This window comes from Patagioenas fasciata, chromosome 11, assembly GCF_037038585.1.
Source record: "Patagioenas fasciata isolate bPatFas1 chromosome 11, bPatFas1.hap1, whole genome shotgun sequence".
NCBI lineage: Eukaryota > Metazoa > Chordata > Aves > Columbiformes > Columbidae > Patagioenas > Patagioenas fasciata.
Genome location: NC_092530.1, coordinates 23964041 through 23985977, shown reverse-complemented (window position 1 = coordinate 23985977; position 21937 = coordinate 23964041). Strand labels below are relative to the sequence as shown.

Sequence of the window (21937 nt, the reverse complement as noted above, 5' to 3'; positions counted from 1 at the left end):
GGATTGAGACCTCAATGAGCAGGAAAAACTGACCCAATGTAATGGCACAGCATAACAGTTCAGTTCTTCCTCTTTTGATCAGTGAATAGAAGATCTCACCTCAAAAAAAACAAAACAAAACAAAAAACATACAAACAAACAAACAAAAACCCACCAGCACCACCAAAAAATCAACACCAACCCCCATGCCCCCCCAAAAAAAAAAGAGAAAAAGAAAAAAAACCACAACACAACACCCAAAGCCAAACACAAAAAAAACCCCACAGAAAACAACACAAACCCTCAAATTTTTAGCGCAAGAAGGTACGGTCATTTATCATATCGTTTATCACCATTCTTCTAACTCAGGGCAACGCAACTCATAGGCACACCAGTTTTAACAATTAAAAGTATTCGCTTAATTGCTGTTTTCAATAGTTTGAATGCACACCTCTCAAGAGAAGTGAGTGGGACGGGAAGGTCTGTAACAATGCACTGAAGGGTCAGAAGTCTCATGCTTTGGCAAACCTCAGTTACCTGGACACATTCCCTCATCCTGCTGATGGAGCCATCACAGCCCGTCGCCTCAGCGCATCTTTAACGCTCCTTCCTACACAGACACCACAATAAGCTCAAATGTTCTTTTTTAAGCCTTGGCCATGTGTTGCATCACCGGTCAGCCACGAACTCTGGATGCTAGAAATGCATATGTACATAATATCCACATCCTGAAAATCCCTAGAACATCCTCTTTCTAAGTAATGAGCATAAATAAATGTTGAAAAGTAGAAAATGTTTTGTTTTGCTTTTTCTTAAATGAAAAAGCAGGTTTGGTTGGATTTTGGGGTTTTTTTGGGGTAAACTTTGTGAAAAATACACTGCTGGCTGTTTGCCAAGTATCATTCCAGAACAAACATTTCACAGCAGTGTCATAAAGCCCTGAAATTAGAGATTTATAATGAAAACAGTTGACATAGCCTTCTCCACAGTATTATTATTCGGTCTTGCTGTAATATTTGCTAGTTTCAAATTCATGGAAAAAAATCATGTTTATATTGTTCTAATCTTAATTGATTTATGTACTGAATATAAAAGGGATGGTAGAGGGAAAGGATTCTGGAAGCAAGGTAGATACAGGGTCTTATCCAAAGCTTATTGAAATGAAAGAAAAAATTCCTTTTCAAGCCAAAAAACTTTTGTTAATCTCCTAGTATAGATTTGCTGGATGACGCTTTACCAATAGATCTCCATTCTCATCTCAAGGTACCATCTATCAGTGACATACAGTGGGGATTTTCCATTCTCCTGACTCTTTTTTTTTCCTGCTAGCTATTCAGATTCAGCTTTCACAAAACCCAGTCTTTACTCTCTAGATATGAGCTACACAATACTCTGAACTGAGACCATTATATTCATTTTACACTATGGTTTTAAATAGACATGATTTGCCATATTGTTCACTGCTCTAATCAGGTTTTTTCTGACTGACAGCATCCAGACAGATAATAAGAACAGAAAACTTATGCATATACAATTAAAATATTACCCTTACCATGAATTCCTGTAAATACTTGTAGTGAAAACTATTTCAATTAAGCTGTAGAACGCTGAAAAGCAAGACGGCTGATGGCAAATAATTGCCTGAGACACAATGCTAAAAAACTAATGAATCTATTTTAAAAGGCATCATCAATAACAAATCTGAAATAATATAATATGCTAATTTCACAAGAATAGTACAGAACATTTTTATTATTATTATATCTGATCACTTAATTCTGAATTATTCTATACATTACACCCCCGGTTTCTGTTTGGTATATTGTTCTGGTTTTATTTATACTGAATGACTAATGCATTATGATCAGGAAAACAAGTCAGGCATATTAAATACATATTAAGGAGTACATATTTTTCCTATTTAGTATACAAAGTATTTCATAAATATGAATTATATTACAAAAATAATTTCTGCTACGCTCACACAGTAAGCACTTTGACAATTTTGGACAACCCGTTGGGGTTGCAAGGTTTTCACATAACTGAGAAAGAACTCTAGTTTTCATTGGAGATGAGTCTTACAATAGATTCTGCATAAACATCAAATATTTGCTTCAGATGCCACAAATACTGCAGAAGTCAGGTTGAAATATTCTTTCCTTCTTTTTTTTTTATAATTTTATGTATAGACATGTATGCTTCAAGTGGTCAAATTTATTTCATAGGTATGTAATGCATGGTATATTTTAAACAAATATTTGCACAATTCAACATTATAATTCCAGTGGTTTCAAGATGCAGGCCATAAATGTAACCAATTTACACATACTATCGAATGTTCTCTCTTTGCATGCTTGTTACTTTCCAGATAACCTTTAAACAGTGCCGTTACAACACCACAGATCAAAGGATTACTCCAGTTCCACCAACTTAAATCCACGTGCAGGATGAAGGACCCAGCTGAGGTACAAATAGCAGTACCAGGTTTCTTGTGTTTGTTCTAACAAATCACAAGGAGACGATGGTTTTGCATTTAAGGTACAAAACATATATGCCTCTTGAGGTTAAATTCAGTGTAACGTGTATAAAGCATCCCTTTGGCAATAGAGTTTGCAGTATCCCTACAGGATTCCACAGGGCATGAGCTTTATGTAGTAAAATCTATTAAGGAAATTCTCCTCTACTTGACAAATCGTATGCAGCTAGAGTTAATCAGACACCCTCGGATACACCTGCCTCTATGCCTATCAATATAACATAGTATTTGGAAGTTAAAAGTCAACAAAAGGCACTTTTGTCATTAAATAAATGTCCTCTGTAGGCAATGAGATTGTATGACCTATATTTTATTCAAAGCTGTTTGTTCTTCAAGGACTTGCAGGTAGTCAGGTGAGCCTTGAAGTTTAGCTTTTAGTTCAAAATATTCACTTTTTCTTTGTTCAACTACAATTTTACTATGATTACCACCTATTAGAGATTTCTTGGTTTTTTTGTCTTGTAGTTTCTCTGGATAACGTATTTCAAAGCCACTGACCCCTATGCTGTTGTATTCCTTTTTACTTTCAAGAAAATTTTGAATAAATACATTGGAATCCCTCCCAGGGAATAATTCATCCAGTTCATCAATTGTGCTAAGTCTTTTTCTGGTATCCACATGCAATAAATCTTTCTCCTTGTCATTAATATTTCTCAGAATGACTTTTTGCCCTGGTGGGTCAGCAAACGTGAAGCCCGTTTCAGACTCTTTTAAGCCACAGGTATGACTTTTGCTCATCTGCTCAATGGTCTGAGGAATGAAGGCCTCTGCACCCAGTCCATCTTTTTTGTTTGACTTGTGATCGTGCTTTCTTAGCTGCAGTTGCATAGAACTGCATTCTTGATTTCCAATCCCTTCATGCTTTACAGTCGGTTTTTTGTTGCGCCGAAGCACAAAAACAAGAAGACAAAAAGCAACAAACACTGTTAAAATAAGCACAACTAATATGCTTAAGATTAGGATGGACAATGGAACTGGGCCACCAGGAGGACTCCGAACTGGTCCCAGTGGTGTTGTGAAAGTAACAGCGGGCACAGGACTGGTGAACAGAGCAGATGGCTTGTTTAAAAGTTTAGGACAGAGGATCTCATTTTTTAGAGACTTAAGTTCAATGTTAGCAAACTGTACAGGTGTCTCACATTTCAATTCCTTCACCACAATACCTTCATTTAGCTTTTCAAGCCAGAGTTTTAAAGCAACTAAATCACAAGTGCAGTCCCATGGATTACCTTCCAAATCAATTTGTGTAAGAGATTTTAGCTGATCAAGAACGCCACTTACAGGTAAATACATGAAATGATTGTTTCTCAGATTCAGCCTAGCAAGTGGTGCACCAGCAAAAATGTAGGCTGGCAAGCTTCGGAGAAGATTGTTGTTCAGGTAGAGCAACTGCAAATTTGGCATTAAGTCAAAGGTGCCTGCTAGGATTTCTTTGATAACATTGTATTCCAAATACAGATATTGCAAGTTGTGGAGGCCAGCAAACATTTCTGGGCTCAGACGTTCTATCTGATTGCCATTGAGATACAATCTCCGTAAATTTGTAAGGTTGCGAAAAACTTCTCCTTTGATCGTTGAAATCCGATTGCTGCCTAAATGTAGCAAATCCAGCCCCTCAAACTCAATGAAATCTGTGGTGTCCACATCCTTAATATAATTGCCATTTACATGCAGTTTCTTGGCATTTAAAGGTTTTGGTACGAGTTCAGCCATTGACTCTATATTTCTTTCTTGGCAATTTACACTTAATCCCAAGTCCGAAGGATGCGTTTTGCAAACACAGGGGACCGGACAAGGAGTTAAAGGAGGCACCCTGGTCTGGTAAGATACGATTTGACTGAGATTGCGATTAGATAGGGCTTTGCCTGCTACTATCCCCGAAATCTTCGAAGGGTTTGTAGTCTTTGGCGGCTTTGTGACCAATCTGTGCACCGATGTTTGAGTGGTGTGGCCGTTCGGTGTGCCGTAACTGGGCTCCAGCTGGGAAGGAGGCAGAATGCGCACGTCAAAATCACTCCCCGTCCCCATGGAGCACAGTTCTTGCTTGTTGGTCTCCTTCAGCAGCCTTCCATACAAGTCACTGGGTGTTTCACAGATAGCTTCTCCAATGTAGATGTTATAGGGCATGTTCTCCAGCCACGCTTTCAAAGGCAACAAATCACACGTACAATTCCAGGGGTTGTCTTCCAGCTGCAGTTCGACAATTCGCCCGATGTGTTCCAGAACTCCAATGTATGGAAGCTTCTGTATTCGATTCCCTCGTATATCCAGATGGGTTAGAGAAGCAAATCGAAAAATATTATCGGGAAGGAATGAAATCAGGTTGTCATTAAGGATCAGGACTTTCAGCTTGTGAAGCTTATTGAAGGCTCCCCGTTCAATAAACTTGATTAAATTGTAGTCAGCTTGGAGATACTCCAAGTTCTCTATGCCAAGGAAAGTGTCTGCTCGTAGAATCTTTAATTCATTGTTGTTCAAGTGCAACTGTTTTAATGCACTAAGACCCATAAAGGCCCCTCCCTCAATGTTCTGTAACTTATTATTACCCAGTTGCAAGGACACTGCATGTGTAAAATTAAGAAAGGTATTTGGATACAGAATAATTAGCAGGTTGTTTTGAAAGTTGAGGTGGTAAAAATTAGACCATGGTGGTTTAAGCTGATTTGGTCTGTAGACTGCAACCTTCTCACAGTTGACATAGAGTACATTCTCAACTGACACACAGGAGCAAACATTGCAAATTTCCACAGATATATCAGCATCTGCAGTTGTAGAAGAAACTGGAGATGACAGAACCAGAAAGAGCCACAGAAACATCTTCTTGTGATCAGCAAGCAACCTTAGGTTCCTGAACAAAGATAAAGAATCTAAAGAAGGAAAGAAAGAAGAAAATGTTTTTTTCAGTTGTCATTGTTCCAAAAATGTCATCTGGGTTAAAAATTGTATTCCACTGAGCTACTGTACCTGCCAAGGATTATAGATAAACTACAAGCACTGAATTTAAAACAATATGAAAGATTTTAACAACCCAACACATACACGGGAGCTAGAATGATTTCAAATACAGAATGTAAATCTCCGTAGACAAACACAAATAACTCTGAGGTCTGTCAAACATATTTCTGTCTCTTGTACATGCCAAACATGCATAACTAACAAAGTAAAATAACCAAAGGAGATTCCAATTTTACGCATATTTACTCTCCTCAGTCCTGCACTGCTCATATGTTGCCATGCATTTCAGGCATATTAAACACAAATACTGATGTTATGCATGCCCAAACACCTGGGTTGGGATAGCACAATATAGAAAGGATGATGGTGCAGACACAAAAAGCAATGTCAATAATGAATATATTTATCTATAGCATCAACACAAAGATTATCACTACGATAGTAAGATTCACTCAACAGATAAATAGGCATGCACACACATTGTTTCTGTCACTCAATATACCTAGTTTAAGTAAATAGGTGGTAAACCGATTGCAGAAATACAATGGACTATCCACAAAACAAGAAGATCAGCTCTGGGTGATCAATGGAGGCACACAGATATGGAAGAAGCATGCACAGGCATATAGCCCCATCCCCAGGAATAACAAAAATACCCTGACTTGCAGGGCAGGAGAGTCCCAATTCAACAGCCTGACACTACTGACACTACTGAAACCTGACAAGAAGTTTCCTTTTTTTTGGGTAAAACATCATGTAATTCGCTCTTGTCCCTGTAACTGCTACAGAGGTGGCTCTCAAGAACCGGTCACATATAGTCAGGCCAGCTGAGCTGCCATTTTTTACGCAGAAGAATTGGTGCCACAGCATTTCCTCTGGGTTAGAAGATAGCTTTTTTTTTTTTTTTTAAATATTGGTCAATAATCAATACATTGCTCCCCCCACCTTCTGCATTCCTATTTCCCAACTTGTCCATTTCATTTACTGCTGTAGGAAGCCACCGAGTTGGCCGGAGGGAGCCAGGATGTAAGTGGAGAGAGAAGGAGCCAGCTGGAGGAAGGAAAATCGGGCTGGAGGGAGCTGCAGGGAGGGGAGGATGCACTGGGGGACCTGGAAGGGAGGGCAGAGGAAGGAAGGGAGGACAGAAGGACAAGAGGGAGCAGAAAAGCTGAGAGAAGGCAAGGAAGGAAGGAAGAGGGGGAGAGATGGCTGAAGGGGTCAAGGAGGCCGTGGAGAGGGACCACGGGGAGAAGAGGGAGCAGAGCAGCCGCTGCTGATCCCCGCAGGCTCCACACCCTGGCTGCGGCCAGCGAGCCCGCGGGGACAGCCCGATAATCCCGGACCCCCACCGCTCCATCTCCTTCCCCCTCCCAGGCACTGCCCCCTCATATCCCTGCCTCGCCCACATCGAAGTCCCCTCTTCTTCTTCAGCCCGTGGCCCCGGCCGGTGCCGAGCGGGCACACAGCGGGCGCTGCGCGGGGCTGGCGGCGGGTCGGCGAGCCCGGCCAGGAGTGCAGGCACTACCGCAATTTTTTGCCGCAACCGGCTCGGCTGGTGCCTGCTCCCCTCTGTCGTGGGCGCCCCGTCGCCCTCTGCCTCCCGGCGGGGGAAGGCAGGAAAGACACGGGCGCACACACACCGCACGCACATGCCGGCTGGGAACGGGCACAGCGCGGCCATGCAACCCAGCATCCCTTCCAGCATCCCTTTGCACCAAGACACAACCGTGGTTCCCGCCGCCGAATGCTCCCCCCCGTTTCAACACCTATGCGAAGTCCAGCCCGCAGGATTTCACACAACCCATTCCCCAGCCCCACCGGACGGATTCTGTCCCCCCGTCCCTCCCACACCTCCACCGGCTTATCCGGGCCGCTCGGCCCCGGTTCCCTCTGCTCACCCGCTCCCCCGGAAAGGATGGGAGGGGGCAGCGCTGCGCCGGGTGCCGCTGGTCCGGAGCTCCGGCAGGCGGCCGGCTGCCGGGGAGCGGATGGCAGGCTCCGGCAGGAAACCACTGTCGCCTCATCTCTTCCCCCCCCCCCCCCCCCCGCCTTTAAATTATCAGTAGTAATTTTAGCAATAAAAACAAAGCCTTCGGAATACTGAAAAGAAATTAAAACACCCACGTAAACGCAGCACCGCCATGCCTCCTGCTCCCCTCCCGCACTCACACGCCCGGCGGGGCGACCGGCCGCCCCGGCGATGCTCCCAGCGGCGCTCCACGGCGAGCCCGGCACCTTCCCTACCTCGGTGGCCAGGGTCACCGCAGCCCCGCTCCGCTGCGCTCCGCCGCTCTCTCCGCGAGATTTTCTCTCCGGCAGCTCCGCGCACCCACCGAGCGACGGGGGCAGCCGGGCACTCGCCCGGGAGAGCACCCCTGGTCGCGCTGGGCGCCGAGGAGCGGAGCAAGGCGAAGCCCGGCTCTGCAGAACACCGGCGGGCTCCGCCGCATGCAGCAACCGCCTCACTGAGCCCTGACCCGGCACCACGGTCCCCCGCACACATGCGGGGAGAGGATCCCTCTGCACACGGGCACCCGCTCCCATCGCACTGCTCTCGCCCACCCCTTGCACGCACAGAGAGCCCCCTCCCCTTCGCCGCGCACACACACACAAAAACACTCGCACGCACCAAGCGTTCGGGCGCTGTTTTGGAGGGGAAGGAAACGCCGCTTCAACGGAGCAATCCCAGCGCATCGCAGCCGCGGAAGCCTCTCCCGCACCGCACGCCTGGAGACGCGCCGCGCCGCCGTTACCTTTTCCGGGGAGATGCCGGGTTGGGTCCCTGCGGAGCTTAAGCGGGTGCGGTGGGGCGAGAGACGCCCCCCGGGGCGGTGAGAACGGGGGGGCCCCAGTGCCGCACCAGGCGCCGCGGGGCTGCCATGGGCGGCGCGCAGCAGCTACAAGTGCAGCCCGAGGCACAGCCGGGACGGAGTCATCCCGCCCCCGCTCAGCTCCGGGGTGTGCACTGGTCAGCACCCCGTTTGGGAAAAGGGCAGAAGGGGAAGAGGAGGAAAAAAATAAAGGACTCTCCTTCCCGTATTTTCTCACGATCTCGCCGCCCCCCTCCCCATCTTGAAACAAAAGTAGAGGTGGAAACTGAGTGGGCAGGATGGTAACATTTGCTGCATTTAATGTGAATTGCAATTATGGAACAATATCGCTGTGAGGAGACATACCCGACCCCTTCTTAAGACAACACAGCTATGTGTGTATCTCATTCTTTGTGCTTAGGTGAAATTCCTCCTCTGCTTAGGTAACAGCTGCAGTCTGATGGAAAAAAAATCCTCTAATGTTATGCACTTGTGCAAAACAGATTCTGCTAATTAAGAACTCCTATTTACCTTTCATAATATACTTTAAAATGGCAATGAATACCCGCAAACAAGGTGACATCTCCTCCCAGGGCAGAAGAGTCAGTTAACCAGATGAAATCTTGCAAGGGAAGTTGAACTACATGTCCTTTACCATGAATGCTAACACAATTCACTTAGAAAACTGGTTTAGGTATTGCACAGATAGCAGTTGTGAGTGCTAGTTCTGGGCAGTAAACATCAGGGAATGGAAAACAGCAACTGCTTTCTTCATTTACAGAAATGAAATAAATGGCTTGCTCCAAAGGCTGAGTGCATCTAATCAAAATAATTGCAGAATGTTATTTTGTATTATGCGGATAGACTGATACCTGAAAACAAATGCAGCTGAGACATCAATAATTTGCATATCACAACAGAACTGAAAGTGATCTGTGATTATTATTCAGCCAATTAAAAATTGAAGTCTTTAAAATGTAAACTGTCTTAATTATTGAACAATTAACAAAGTACTGTTCACATAAAAGGAAATGCATGTGTATAAAGGTCCCAGTTTAGAAGGATTTGCATAGAGTTTAAGATGAATTTTTTGAATTCTATTTAAATAAACTTATGGAATAAAGAGCAAAGGCCTAGAATAAAATTCATTTAGGAAGATATCTGGTTTATAAAACTATTTTAACAACAGGCACAGAAATGCAAGTGTAAACATCAAGATGCCAGTTTTGTTTAACCAGCTACATTAAGTTAGTTATTAAACCAATTTCTTGCTTGTTTAGTTGGTGAAAGAGCATATAGACAATATCAAGAGATCACTACTCCCACCACCATTCAAACAACTGCTTAGAAACTGATCGAAAAATCAAACAAGGACCATATGAAAAGATCATATTTTAACCAAGTAAACCATGAAATGAGTAAGTATGTAAGAGAACTGAAATTGCACTCTAAATAATTCTTGATGTTTCTTTTACAAGTGGCTATTAACAATGGCATGTTTATGGTGTTGTAGAACTTATCTGAGAAAGAAACTTAGTTATGCAACAAAATTTCATTATTAGGGTTTTAGTATGTCATATTTTTATATTTATTTCTAATTTACAGTCAGAAAAAAATAACTCCACCTTCAAATCTTATTTAAGTGGTTTATTAGCTACTTGTCCTGACCTAGCACATGTCAAACTCACCATGATTCAGGCTTATATGTCAGGACAACACACCAAACCATACTAAGGATAATTTTAAATTATGACATAAGCTTAAGGTCAAGACTGTGATCCAAGACAATTACGTGCTTAAGGATAAATCACTTTAAGGGGTTACATCCTAGAATCACTTGGTTATACCCCTTTCTTTATGATCTGGCTATAAGTTCTGTCACCATCAGTATAAATTTTTTGTGTAGTTTGATGGTAAATAGTAATTGGAAGACAGCAGAGACAAAAAGGGCAAGTTGGATTATCTGATCTGATCCCCTGAAGTTTACAAGATTACTTCAGGCTACACACAATGCCCGTTATTGTCATCTCTAACCTTTTCTTAAATTTCTTGCTGAAATGGAACCTCATTCATCTCCTTTGATTTTTTCTCTATCTGTTATTTGCCACAGGAACATGTGTTTTTCCTTCTTCAGTTTAGCAAAAGGAGAGCAACAGCTAACAAGCAGATAGATTAGTAAGATGATTTTCTGCAAAGAGAAGTATCTGAACAAAAAGTAAAAACGTGAGATATTCTACTTCCCACCCAAGAAGGCACACACAGGGTGGCATTCAGTAATGGTACAGTTAGCTTATCAGTAATGTCATTACCGTATCTAAGGAGAAGTTCTTGGGAGAGAAAGGTTAATTTTTACTCTTGACTACTGAAATTCATCATGCAATCTGCTCAGAAATTACAGAAACCTATTTGTGTTTTGATTCCTTTCACATTTTTGTGAGAGCTTCTAAACAACACTTTTCTTCTAAACACACAAACACACAGACATGCTTGGTCTGCTTATCCCATTTTATTTCTGAGCTGATGCAGGAACTTCAGACTGAAACTGTGCTTTATGTGTCTTCAAAATCTGCCAGGAGAAAGAAACTTCCTGCAACAGAATCATCAAAATGCAGAAGCCAGTTGAGATGCTGAACTACTGCTCACAGCATGAAACCTTGGGAGCATTTTCCTCAAGCTGTCCGGCACACGCGCAAATAGGACATCCATCGAAGTCAAGGGGAGTTCTCCACAATAAGTTGCTTTTTCACCAACAGTAATCTTCTGAGTGAGAAATGAACTGACAGGAAAGAGGAGCTAAACATCCTACTTGTTCCTGGGCATTTCCAAGTACAATTTAAGACACAGTATCTGAACTCAGGCTGAGTGTGTACGTGTAAGTGTCAAGAAGGAGGTGTCTTTCATACAATTGCTAACGTCCTATCTTTATGCTACCTATGGATGCGTGGGCATCCTAAACGCTTCTCCACAAGCACAGAGTTGCACTTTTCTGCTCTCTCTCCAGTTTGCCATCCTGAAAATGAAATAAGTCCCCAATAGTTTGAACTAACCAGAGATGCTGATGCCCCACACATCCATGGCTCTTGAAATGAGAAGACCAAGACAAGAGATCACAGTTGCCGTGACCCGTGTAGGAACATGCTTTCCTTGTTCATGTGCTGACATCTGTACTGGCCAGCTGTGAGCAAACCTTGTGTATCCAGCTCCCAAAAACACATCCAGGAGAGAAGTAACGTGCACACAAATGTATTTGAGTTGTTTTGATGGAAAAGGTTTATGCCATGAGTAGAAACTCATATAAAAACTCTCCAGAAATTAATGGGAATCCCTTTGGATTAGACTCTATTTTATAATTATTACGTAAGCACTGTATGTTACTCCTTTTATTTCCCAAAGAATGGTAAAAATTGCCCCAAAGTTAATGTTGTGACCTTTCACACAGGGCCCAGGTAGAGAAGAAACTGTTTTGTTTGAACACATGGAAAGCTAGTTAACAATTCTTTGAATAGGAAAGTAAACGTTTGAGTAGGCTCTGTCTGTTTCTGGAGTTTCCATGGCTAAACAATTTCTGTTTAACAAGTTTACAACATGTTTCTCCTCCCAGACAAATCAGTAACAGCTGCCATACTCAGCAAACAACATCCAGCAAAACAGAATACAACACTGACTGTGCAGCACTGTCTTTTAATAGGGCTTCATCTAATAGGACATAGCCATAGGAAAAACAAAACCAAACAAACAAACCAACCCACCAAAACCAAAACCAATAACTCCACCCATTGCCTCTGTCTTCTATGAATTTTGCCAGACTGTCAGTCAGAAGAGGGGGGGAAGAGCATCCTTGAAAATTCTGTGTGTACGAGAGTGAGTCCCTGCATGTGCATCCTTTTAAAGGTACAGCGTGACAGGAAGCTGTGCAAGTCTGCAATACATTTAAGACAGAACCACTGTGCTAGAGTACTGTGCTAAATGAACTGGAAGAAATACTGTCAGATATATGTCTCTGCTTGGCTCCATATTATTTCCAGCTAACTTACTCCATTTTATCTAGGAGCCCTTTTCAATGTGCAACAAGTAACCCATCACCTGCTCCAGGAAAGTATCACCTGAGAAAACACTGAAATGCATGCATCCCTTCAACAGAAATTGGCAGGGATTTTTCTTTCCATCTTTACCTATTCATTTGCAATGAGTTGTTGCCTTGACTGATAAAGTGGGCATGCTGCTGGTAGTGGGTCTTCTGACCAATTCTTTTCATAAACTCAGCCTATGGGGATGTCCAGCTCTATAACACCACTCTTGCCAGATTTTACTGTCAGGGCACAGTGGGTAAGCATTTAATTTCACTAAATTGTAAGATGTCTAGTGCTTTACTTATTTTCTCTCTCTGTGCTCATTTACCCAGGAATTGTTCACCCTCCAGCTCAATGTCAGAGGCTAAAGCCAAGCTTGGTCTATCTTCTTACCTCCTGAGACAAAGAAAAGTGTGAAATCAGAAGACAAAGAAACTAATGATAAAATGAATGAAGAACTCACCTGTAAGGTTGTATGATACAAGGTTAAATGCAAAACCTAAATGCAACTGCTATTGTACTACCAGAGTCTCTTGCGGTAACTGCTCACTAGACTGATTTCTTAAGAAGAGAAATATATTCCGTGCTAGAAAACCCTGATGTTATTGAATACACTGAATCATGGAATAACACTTCATCTTCCCTGAGTGAACAGCCTATTAACTGAATAAAAGAACTGTGTCCATGTACTGCAGTGAAAATTCAAAGAAATTTGACTGTGGTTGGAACTGATGGAGGATAAGAAGGAAAGAGGTACTCTAAGGAGGGGGGAAATATATTACATTGTTTCTCTGCTCCAAATAACTTTGTCTTCAACAGTGGAGCAGGGCAAATCTTTTATGCTATGAATACCATATCTATTAGAATTCCAGTCAGGATTGGATGGGTTGAGGTCACTTGACACTAACAGAATGTGAACTCAGAATATTCTAATTTAAGTTCTCCCTCCTCCAGGTTTTCCTCACATTTGAGACTATTTCTTATCACCTTTTGGAATTCCACAGACTTAAATGGGGTTACTCACATGCATAAAAAGTTTGATGGTATAACCCTCTCATTAAGCTACCTGCAAGCAGAAAGGTCTCTTTATTACTTTGGAAATTCAAGAATAAAGCTTACAATAAATGTATGAAAAAGAGGATAAAATAACTGTCATTCAGTCACTAGAATGAAAAACAAATACTCTATGAGGAAGTTTAAGCTGGTACTGGCTCTTGAGTGAAGAGCTTCAGGCTGTGACAATGTGGAACAGGGAATGTGCACAGAGCAACTTGCCAGCTACTCCTGTCTCTCAGCACACAGAGGGAGTCACTCCCCAGCTACTGCAGTTCCTTCACTTGTCAGCTGAAAGACTGCTGTGCTAGAATGAATACGCATCTACAGAATAAACTATGTTCTTTAGAACTGTTGCTTGACTTAAGGAACAAATTACACTAAGGGGGAAATATCTGAAACAAAATTAAGCTACTGCATGGGCTTGCTCATTGCTCTTCTTTAATCTGCTTTTGCTTCTGGGGTTTCTTTTGCAGCTGCCCTAATTTTCTCTACTTTTACAGTTTGTATCCATTTCAATTAAGGCCTCCACAGGCTCGTGAGCTAACAGACTTCTTATTTTTGTTTTTTAAAAAAGCGGGTCTACAATATCTTTCCTATTGCCTCTAGAATATTGCAAAGGAATGTAGGAGCATGATCTTTCAAGAAAGAAGGTGCAGCTACTTCACTAACTGAGAGGTGATTTTTTTTTCTTGTGATTAAGCATCGGTGCTGATCTGATATAAACTGGCTTCAGGAAAGGCATGCTGAACCAGTAACCAAAAAAGAGATGTTTGCTTTTAACAACAAAAATTTGACACCATACCAAAATGATCCAGAAAGAGATTGTGACTGAGATGAATGTCTCACCCTCTTTAAGAATTTCAGTGCTAGCTGGGTGGAAGAGGGAATGTCCTCTCTATCATTAGCTGGCTGCCTCACGTCATTGTTTTCAAAGCCTGAGCAGCCAATCCAGATTGTTCCAAAAGCAGGTAAAATTAAATCTTCCTCATCTTAGCAAAGGCTTAAGAACAGCAGTGTGTAGCTGTGGATCTGCTACATTCTCCACTGAATGGATGCACCAGGGAATGAGAGCTGAATCATCAAAAGAAAGATGGAAAGCCCCAGAAATAGCTTAAAAAAATCTAAAGTTAGGATTTAAGGTGGGTAAAATAATTATTTGGGGCAGTGAAGTCTTTAAAATTATTTTTTTTTTTAAACTTCCCATGGTTCACAAAGTATATATAAAAAGAAGAGAATTCTGACAATGCGACACAACTCTTGTAATCATGATATTCCAAAGTGTGTCCCGGGTTTTAGGTACATGACATTCCTGGCATCGACAGATAAAACTGAGAGCAGTGCTTAGAAAACAACGACAGAGCTGTAGGCACACTAGTAAGAAGGTTCAAGTTCTGCTCATTTTTATATTTATGGGGTGGTTTCATGAAAGAGGGAAGGACTGTCTGTCCTCCCTGTTTCTCCTCATCACATCCCCACTACCAGACAAAGGGTTTTCTCACGCTCTTCCCTTGTGCCATCTCTGGCACTTATTGGACCCTCCTTGAACTGATTCGCTAACCTCAAAATAATGGCTTTTTTCTTCTCTTGATTAGGTTAGTTTTCAGCCAAATTAGTGAACCGAATTGGTTTATAAAGAGCTCCAGCAGGTATCAAAGCAGGTGTGTGATTAGTGTTGGGAGTACCCAGCCACTTACAGGGTGAGAGAGAGATGGGGGGAGGTATGTGGGGAGGGTGAACTGCACTAAACACACAGCAACAGCAGATGTTAAATGTTTTACAATGTCTTTCGTAGCTTCACAGTCATGTGAATTCAATTTTAATTGAAGTTTACGTAGAAAAAGAAAGGAGAAAAGTAAACTTCTGTAGAGTTCCTGTGCTCAAATAAACTTCTGTAGAGTTCCTGTGCTCCACTAGAACAAGTTTTGGATTTTCTCACATTTAAAAAGGAAAGATAGTTTTTCTTCCCACATGTCCATGAAATGTCATTTTCAGAAGAAACATTTATGCATATTTACTAAATAGTGAAAGAGTCAAGGGCATATTTATATGAAAAGCCTAAACTGATGCCTGAATGATGGAAACATCATAATCTGAAGAATTCCAGCCTTATTGGAATCCTAATGCAAAGAGGAGGATCTGGACATAGACACATTCAGTATAGTCAAAGAAATAAAAACCATCATCCCTGTTTAAGATCTATGACCTGAATACGCTTCAGGCGTACAACATTTCAGGTCTTCTCCAAGATGTGAAACTATAACCTACCAGACAGATCTGAAGCCAGCGTGCTCTGAAGAGAAGGGGAAATTTATTTTACTAAATATGTGATTCATATATAAATAAAGATATTCAGGTATTCACAGATCAATAAAGTAAGTAAGAAGCATTGCAGAAGGATGAAGAAGAAAAAAAATGACATATCAAAGCAACAAGGAGATAGTTTTAGGAAGCTTGTACAGAGTTTGGGAGGCTGGCTAAGGAGAGCATGAATAGTATTCATAGAGACCTTTATCCACTAGTGGAACCGACAGAAGCTGACAATTATGACAACGGTAATGAACCTGCCTTATCTGTTGTAAGACTTCTTATGTGAAGAATTCAGAGAGAAAGAAAAAAAAAGATTATGCTTTGGTTGGTTAAAATACCATAATTTCAAGGAATTCCCATCCTGTTCACTCAGTATGGAAAAAATAGAAAACCACCATAATTGCAGAATATTTAAATAGGTCATTTAAAATAGATCCTACAAAATGAGAGAAAAAAAAGTCCACCCAACTTTAAAGTCATTTTTGTAACAAAAAAAGAAAGAGGATTACTTTCTATTTTCTTCCATGCTTCAGAAGGCCGAGAAAGCCTGTAGATTTACTTTAGAAAGTCTGTAGATTTACTTTAGAAGGCCTGTAGATTTACTTTATAGAGATTAGCCCAATTGTGATGTCTTGATGTTTACAGGTGCCAAGGGATCTAAGACATTTCATTTTTCCCCCTTTCAGTTTGTTCTGAAAACACACTGTCCTAACTTCATGCCTTTTTCTTATGCTCTTTTGTGCTGTTTAGTCTGTCTCCAATATTATTGTCATTATTGTATTTATTGAAGGAAACTTTTGCTGGGGTTGCAGTGGATATATTGATATTTCCTTGACAGCATTTCAGTTAGTAACCCTGTGGTTTTCATTGAGGTCATAGAAGCAATGTTTGGACAAAGTCAAGGTGTAATGCATCTTTCACTGAAGTCAATGAAGTCAGACTTAGTTTTGTCTAAAATAAGAGTTTCTGATGCTTTCCTATTTTAGTAAAAAATTCCATGGTGTGATGACTGTTTTGAAGATCAACATTATTTTTGTGTGCAAATCAGCATTAGCTCATACTATAAGTATAAAAAACAGTTAACTAGCACCATAAAATGCTATTCAAGTATTGTTTCCCTCCTCAGTTTGTCACTTGTTAGTTTTGATGGGTGCACAATGAAATATAAGAGAAACCGAAAAGTTCTTTACCTGTAGCCCCTGGCCCTTTAAAACTGATGTATAGGATACATGCATACAATGGTCCAAGTTTCAGCTGAGGTCAGTGGGCAGCAGTCAGTGTGAGCGAGGCTGTCATTCAGGTTTCAATTTAGCATTGAATTTTTTTCAGAGCGGCTCACCAGCATTTCATAGCATTTGTCTACCTGAACCCAAACATGATTGCGCATTACAAAGTACAATTAGGAGCCAGCCTACAAAACAATGAAGTCAAACTCATAATGATCAGTCAGACTATTTATTATCCAGTTTTTTGAAGTAGTTACTCATATTATTGTTCTGCTTAGTGCAGGCCTTGAGGCCACACCGCATTAACTTCTTCTATTTATGTTTTTGTTCATGTGTTTGTTTTCTAAATCATGGAAGAAGACTATTTCAGTTCTACAGGTTTACTGAATAGGTGTTAGAATGTGTACATTCTTGAACCTACCAAAACTAGTATTATAATTGTAGTCAGAGCTGAGAATCAATATTCCCAAAATGCATCATAAGGCTAACAGCTGAATTGTGTGGCTTTTGTTGTGTTAATGTCTGCCAGCTTTAGATTTCTTCCATGAATTGACATCTTTATCATACAAAAAATCCCTACCCAACATTTAATCATTTTGTTGTATTTCCCTGATGACTTATTTTTTAATTAAAATAGGTATATTTAAAAGAAATGTTATTTTTAAAAAACTCGTTTTCAGCAATATGAAATGCTAAGCAGGCTGATAATCCTAAGGTAGATATGTTAGACGTGAGGTATAGCAGAACAGAGTAAGGAGACTTACCCCAAAACATTTATCCTGGGACTATTACATTGTGTTAGCATCACTAGGCAGTTCTTTAATAAAGAACATTAAAGATGAGGTTCTCAGATCCTTTTTCTAGACCAAAGCAGAACAGGGCTACCACGTATGAATGGAAAATTTAAGATATTGCTGGCTTTATAAATTCTAAAATGTCTCTGCATCTGAAAAAAAAAGTTAAGAAAGCAAATGGACAAACATAAATTGGAACAAGCAAGCAAACAAAATTCAGAAAACAGACTGACAGTTCTGCATAAAACCCCTCTAAAATCATGAACACTTGAACACTTGCCAAAGTTCACGGCTGAAATCTAAAATTTAGAAAACATTTCCACTTGCTCTGACAATAAATATTACACATGGTGTAACACCCATCTCAGCTGATAATGTTCTTTATAACACGTTTTATAAATCATTACAGTTCTCTGTTTGTAACTCAATATCACTGCTTGTTGGAAGAAAAAAACTGGTGAACAGACCTCGAGTCTATTTTTCAAAATCAGTAGTAAGGACCCTTTTAGCGCAATAATCTTTGGAACAGACCGATCTGCAAGTATCTCTAGTTGCTTAACTCTTACTCGGGTGAGTAATTTCAATAACATTTCTGAGAATTAGGTATGTGTTTTCCTGCCTTAATTGCCTTGTCAAAATAAACACTGGATATGGTGGTAAAATCTGATCGAGGATTTCACTTCTTGATATCAATGCTTTGTTCAAGCCACAGTTGTGGCTGCACGTGTCTGCCTTTACGCTGGTCTGTCTGACTAGAAAATCACATCACTTTTCTTTCTGAACTACTTTGAAGGTTTCAAGTGACAAATAACAGGGACTTTAATCCTCTCTTTTTCCAAACAATTTGTAAATCAAAACCATCAAAACACATGTGCAGTGAGAGAGCATGGTCTGTGGTTTGAATAATATTATGGTTCACTTCATCTCTGGAGTACTTTGAGCTTACGTTTCTTAGATTTTATTTCAACACCTCTCTTGTATTCTCTCCAGCCTGTTTTTCTGGAGAGTGAAACAGCAAATACAGATATACAGACTAGCACCTGATAAGACCATTTGTTAAGTAAAATCCTTATGCCTGTTACAATCTTGCAGCTTCCTATCATTACGTCTAGGTTAATCAAAGACAATTACAGAGCCCCAGTGAAGCAGCCAGAGATCTATTTGGATGCACAGAGGAAGCCCGTATTAATATACACAAAGACTAGTTTTGCATCCTTTGAAATAATTATTTTCACTGCAATGAATGGCAGTGAAACCAGGTTTTGAGAAAAGGCAAGCAGTGATTTCTTTGATGAGTTTCTGTTTGCTTAATGGCTCCTTAAAAATGCTAAGTTTTCCACACTGCAGAATTTAGCCTGCCCTTGTGTCTGTGGAATAGTATTACAGCAGTCTGGAAAATGTCCTAAGTGTTGTCCTTGTGTGCAAGACACAGTGGGTACCAGTGGTGGCCCTGAGATTCTCCCTGTGACCTGAATGAGGCAACGAGCAACCAGCAAGTGGATGTGCATTGCTGGTGTTCCACTCTGGCAAGTACATGAGGCATAGTTCATGTGCAAAGCACCCAGGTGGGTAGGAGGTGATGGGGAGAGGAGCCACATTTTGCTCCTGGTACAGGTAGAGCTGCTCCAGTTTTGCATCTGCTACTGAATGCTTTAACCTGACACTTGAACATCGCAGATGAAGAACACAACCTGGACTCTTAAATCTAAGAAAACAAAAGCTTTGTCTCAGTTTCCAGAGGATTGGCTTTGCTCCCCTTGGGGTGCAGGATCAAACAACACGGATTCATGACCCAGATGTGTATCTTACTGTGCCTTAAGCTCCCCCTGATGGTAGAAGGTACTTAACATTAGCAACCCATTTCCCATCCCCCTTCTAGCTCCACTTTAAATCATTATTAAGTCTTCCAGGTGTGTTGGTTTTGTTTGTGGTTTTTTTGTTTGTGAGTTTGTTCGTTTGGGGGGTTGCTTGTTTGTTTATTTTTAAGAGGAGAAGAGACATTACATGTACAAGAACCAGTTTGGAATACCAAAAAACTCAGTTAAAATTGGAGTCTACAATACTATTGCAAACCACGGCTACAATTAATGTAAAGCTGTGTTATTTGTAAACACCTTCTCATTGCCTGGGAAAATGAAACAGAATATGCTAGACTGCTAACAGCCAGGCAAAGAGAGTTATCTGCAAGTACTTAATCCTGTCACCTAAGAGAAATGGAGGAATTGCACTGGGAGTCAGCTGAAGTGAATGCAAGTATGTGTCCTTTTCAACTGAAGAGCCCTCAGAGCAGCTCCAGCTTTGATTGTCATTAGCCCAGTGCCATTATTCCCCTCCTTCTAGAGAAATTGGAGTTAGAGGCCTGGAAAATCTCTGAAAGTGAAGTTGTGCATTTGGGTCACTGAAAAGGTTGGACTCAGTAAGTGAACATGCTCATGTCACATTTTATGTGACTAAATCACAGTTGCAGGGCCATGATCTCATGGCAGTTACAGAGACATAGTGGGATAGCTTGCATGACTGGAATGCTGTTATGGCTGGCTATGTACTTTTTAGGAAAGACAGGCCAGCAAGGCAAGATGGTTGAGTTGCTCTTGTTTAACCCAATCACCAATGACCTGGACAAAGACACAGAGTGTACCCTCAGCAAGTTTGCTTATGATACAAAACTGAGAGGAGTGGCTGATAGACCAGAGGTGGTGTTGCAATTCAGCAAGACCTCAACAGACTAGAGACTTGAGCAGAGAAAAACCTAACAAAGTTCAATGAAGGCAAGTACAGGGTCCTGCTCCTAGGGAGGAATAACCCCACGCACCAGTACAGGTTAGGGGTTCACCTGCTGGAAAGCAGTCCTTCAGAGAATGACCGGGGAGGCCTGATGGACAACAAGTTAACCATGAGACAGTGCCCTTGTGGCCAAGGAGACCAATGGTATCCTGGGGTGCATTAGGAAGAGTGTGGCCAGCAGGTTAAGAGAGGTTATCTTTCCCCTCTACTCTGCCCTAGTGAAGCCACATCTGGAGTACTGGGTCCAGTTCTGGGCTTGCCCATTCAAGAAAGACAAGGAACTACTGTAGAGAGTCTCGTGGAGAGCTACAAAGATGATTAGGGGTCTGGAGCATCTTGTGAGGAAAGGCTGATAGAGCTGGGTCTGTTTATTCTGGAGAAGACTGTGAGGGATCTTGTCAATGCTTATAAATGTCTTAAGGGCGGATGTCAGGAGGATGGGGTAAGACTCATTTCAGTGGTGCCCAACCACAGGAAAAGAGACAATGGGCACAAAGTGAAACAGAGGAAGTTCCATCTGCATATGTTGAGAAACTTCTTAATTTTGAGGGTGACAGAACACTGGAGCAGGCTGCCCAGAGCGGTTGTGGAGTCTCGTTCTCTGGAGACCTTCAAGACATGCCTGGATGCATTCCTGTGCAACCTGCTCTGGGTAAATCTGCTTTAGCAGGCATGTTGGACTAGATGATCTCCAGAGGTCCCTTTCTATCCAAACTATACTGTGATTCTGTGAAATCTGTTTTCTGCAGCCAACCCAATTTGGGAACCTAGGCCTTTTCACAACACAACACGCTCCAGGCTTACTGGAGGGCCATTCCTCTGGCCTTGAACAACAAGCCAACACTCATTAGCAAGGGGGCTCAAACTCCAGGTGAGTTAGAGATCATCACAGATATATCTTAAAGCCTTGTTTAGAGTTAAGAACAGGGTAACCTGCCTATACAGTATTTAAGGGCATTAATCTCAGACCCAAGATGCTTCAGTAAGACTTTGACTCTCAAAAATGCCTCTTTTGAAAATGCACATTCAGGATTTGGGAAACATTACTGCCTATTTAATTCATGCGTTAAGTCCCATGAAGGAATATGCACTTTCTACTCTTACAGTCTCTGCTTTTGCTCTCTCTGAGGTAGCAGCAGCTGAATCAAACCCATACTTTGTTTCATAAAGGAAGTGAAACCGATTAATCAATGAAAAGTGTTTTCTTCTGTCATTTCACTAAGGAAGAACGTTCTGGGCTATTTTCATCATTTCTTCTACCAGGGCTGACAAACTGAGGAATGCTTAAAACATCAATGTTTTAGAAAGAACTTCTTTATACATTGTGCATTATGTTTCAACAATTCTGAATCTGGAATGAGGTAGCTGCATTTCAATGTACTAATTACCTGAGTTATCAAAACAAATGACTGATCTGCCA

The 21937-nt window shown here is 41.4% G+C and overlaps 1 protein-coding gene and 1 long non-coding RNA gene across 6 annotated transcripts in view; both read right to left on the bottom strand.

The window, feature by feature from the left end:
* LOC139828859 (uncharacterized) overlaps nt 1-21937 on the bottom strand; it is a 327266-nt gene that overhangs the window by 97494 nt on the left and 207835 nt on the right. The gene's annotated exons all lie outside the window — the stretch shown is intronic.
* Nucleotides 1703-8355, bottom strand: SLITRK4 (SLIT and NTRK like family member 4). 3 transcript variants are annotated; one of them, XM_065846450.2, is made up of 2 exons: nt 8224-8355; nt 1703-5382 (listed from the first exon to the last, which is right to left on the bottom strand). In XM_065846450.2, exon 2 carries the CDS (start codon nt 5330-5332, stop codon nt 2819-2821), a length of 2514 nt encoding a protein of 837 aa, XP_065702522.1. In that variant the 5' UTR covers nt 5333-5382; nt 8224-8355; the 3' UTR covers nt 1703-2818. The 3 variants fall into 3 exon arrangements, with proteins under 3 accessions (XP_065702522.1, XP_065702523.1, XP_065702521.2); XM_065846451.2 differs by lacking the exon at nt 8224-8355 and adding an exon at nt 8100-8217; XM_065846449.2 differs by lacking the exon at nt 8224-8355 and adding an exon at nt 7715-8029.

Coding starts and splice junctions, on each gene's coding strand:
- SLITRK4 (XM_065846449.2), bottom strand. CDS start 7,973: ATGTGTGCGGGGGACCGTGGTGCCGGGTCAGGGCTCAGTGAGGCGGTT. Junction 5,383..7,714: donor CGGTGACCCTGGCCACCGAG/GTAGGGAAGGTG, acceptor TTCCTTCTTTAG/ATTCTTTATCTTTGTTCAGG.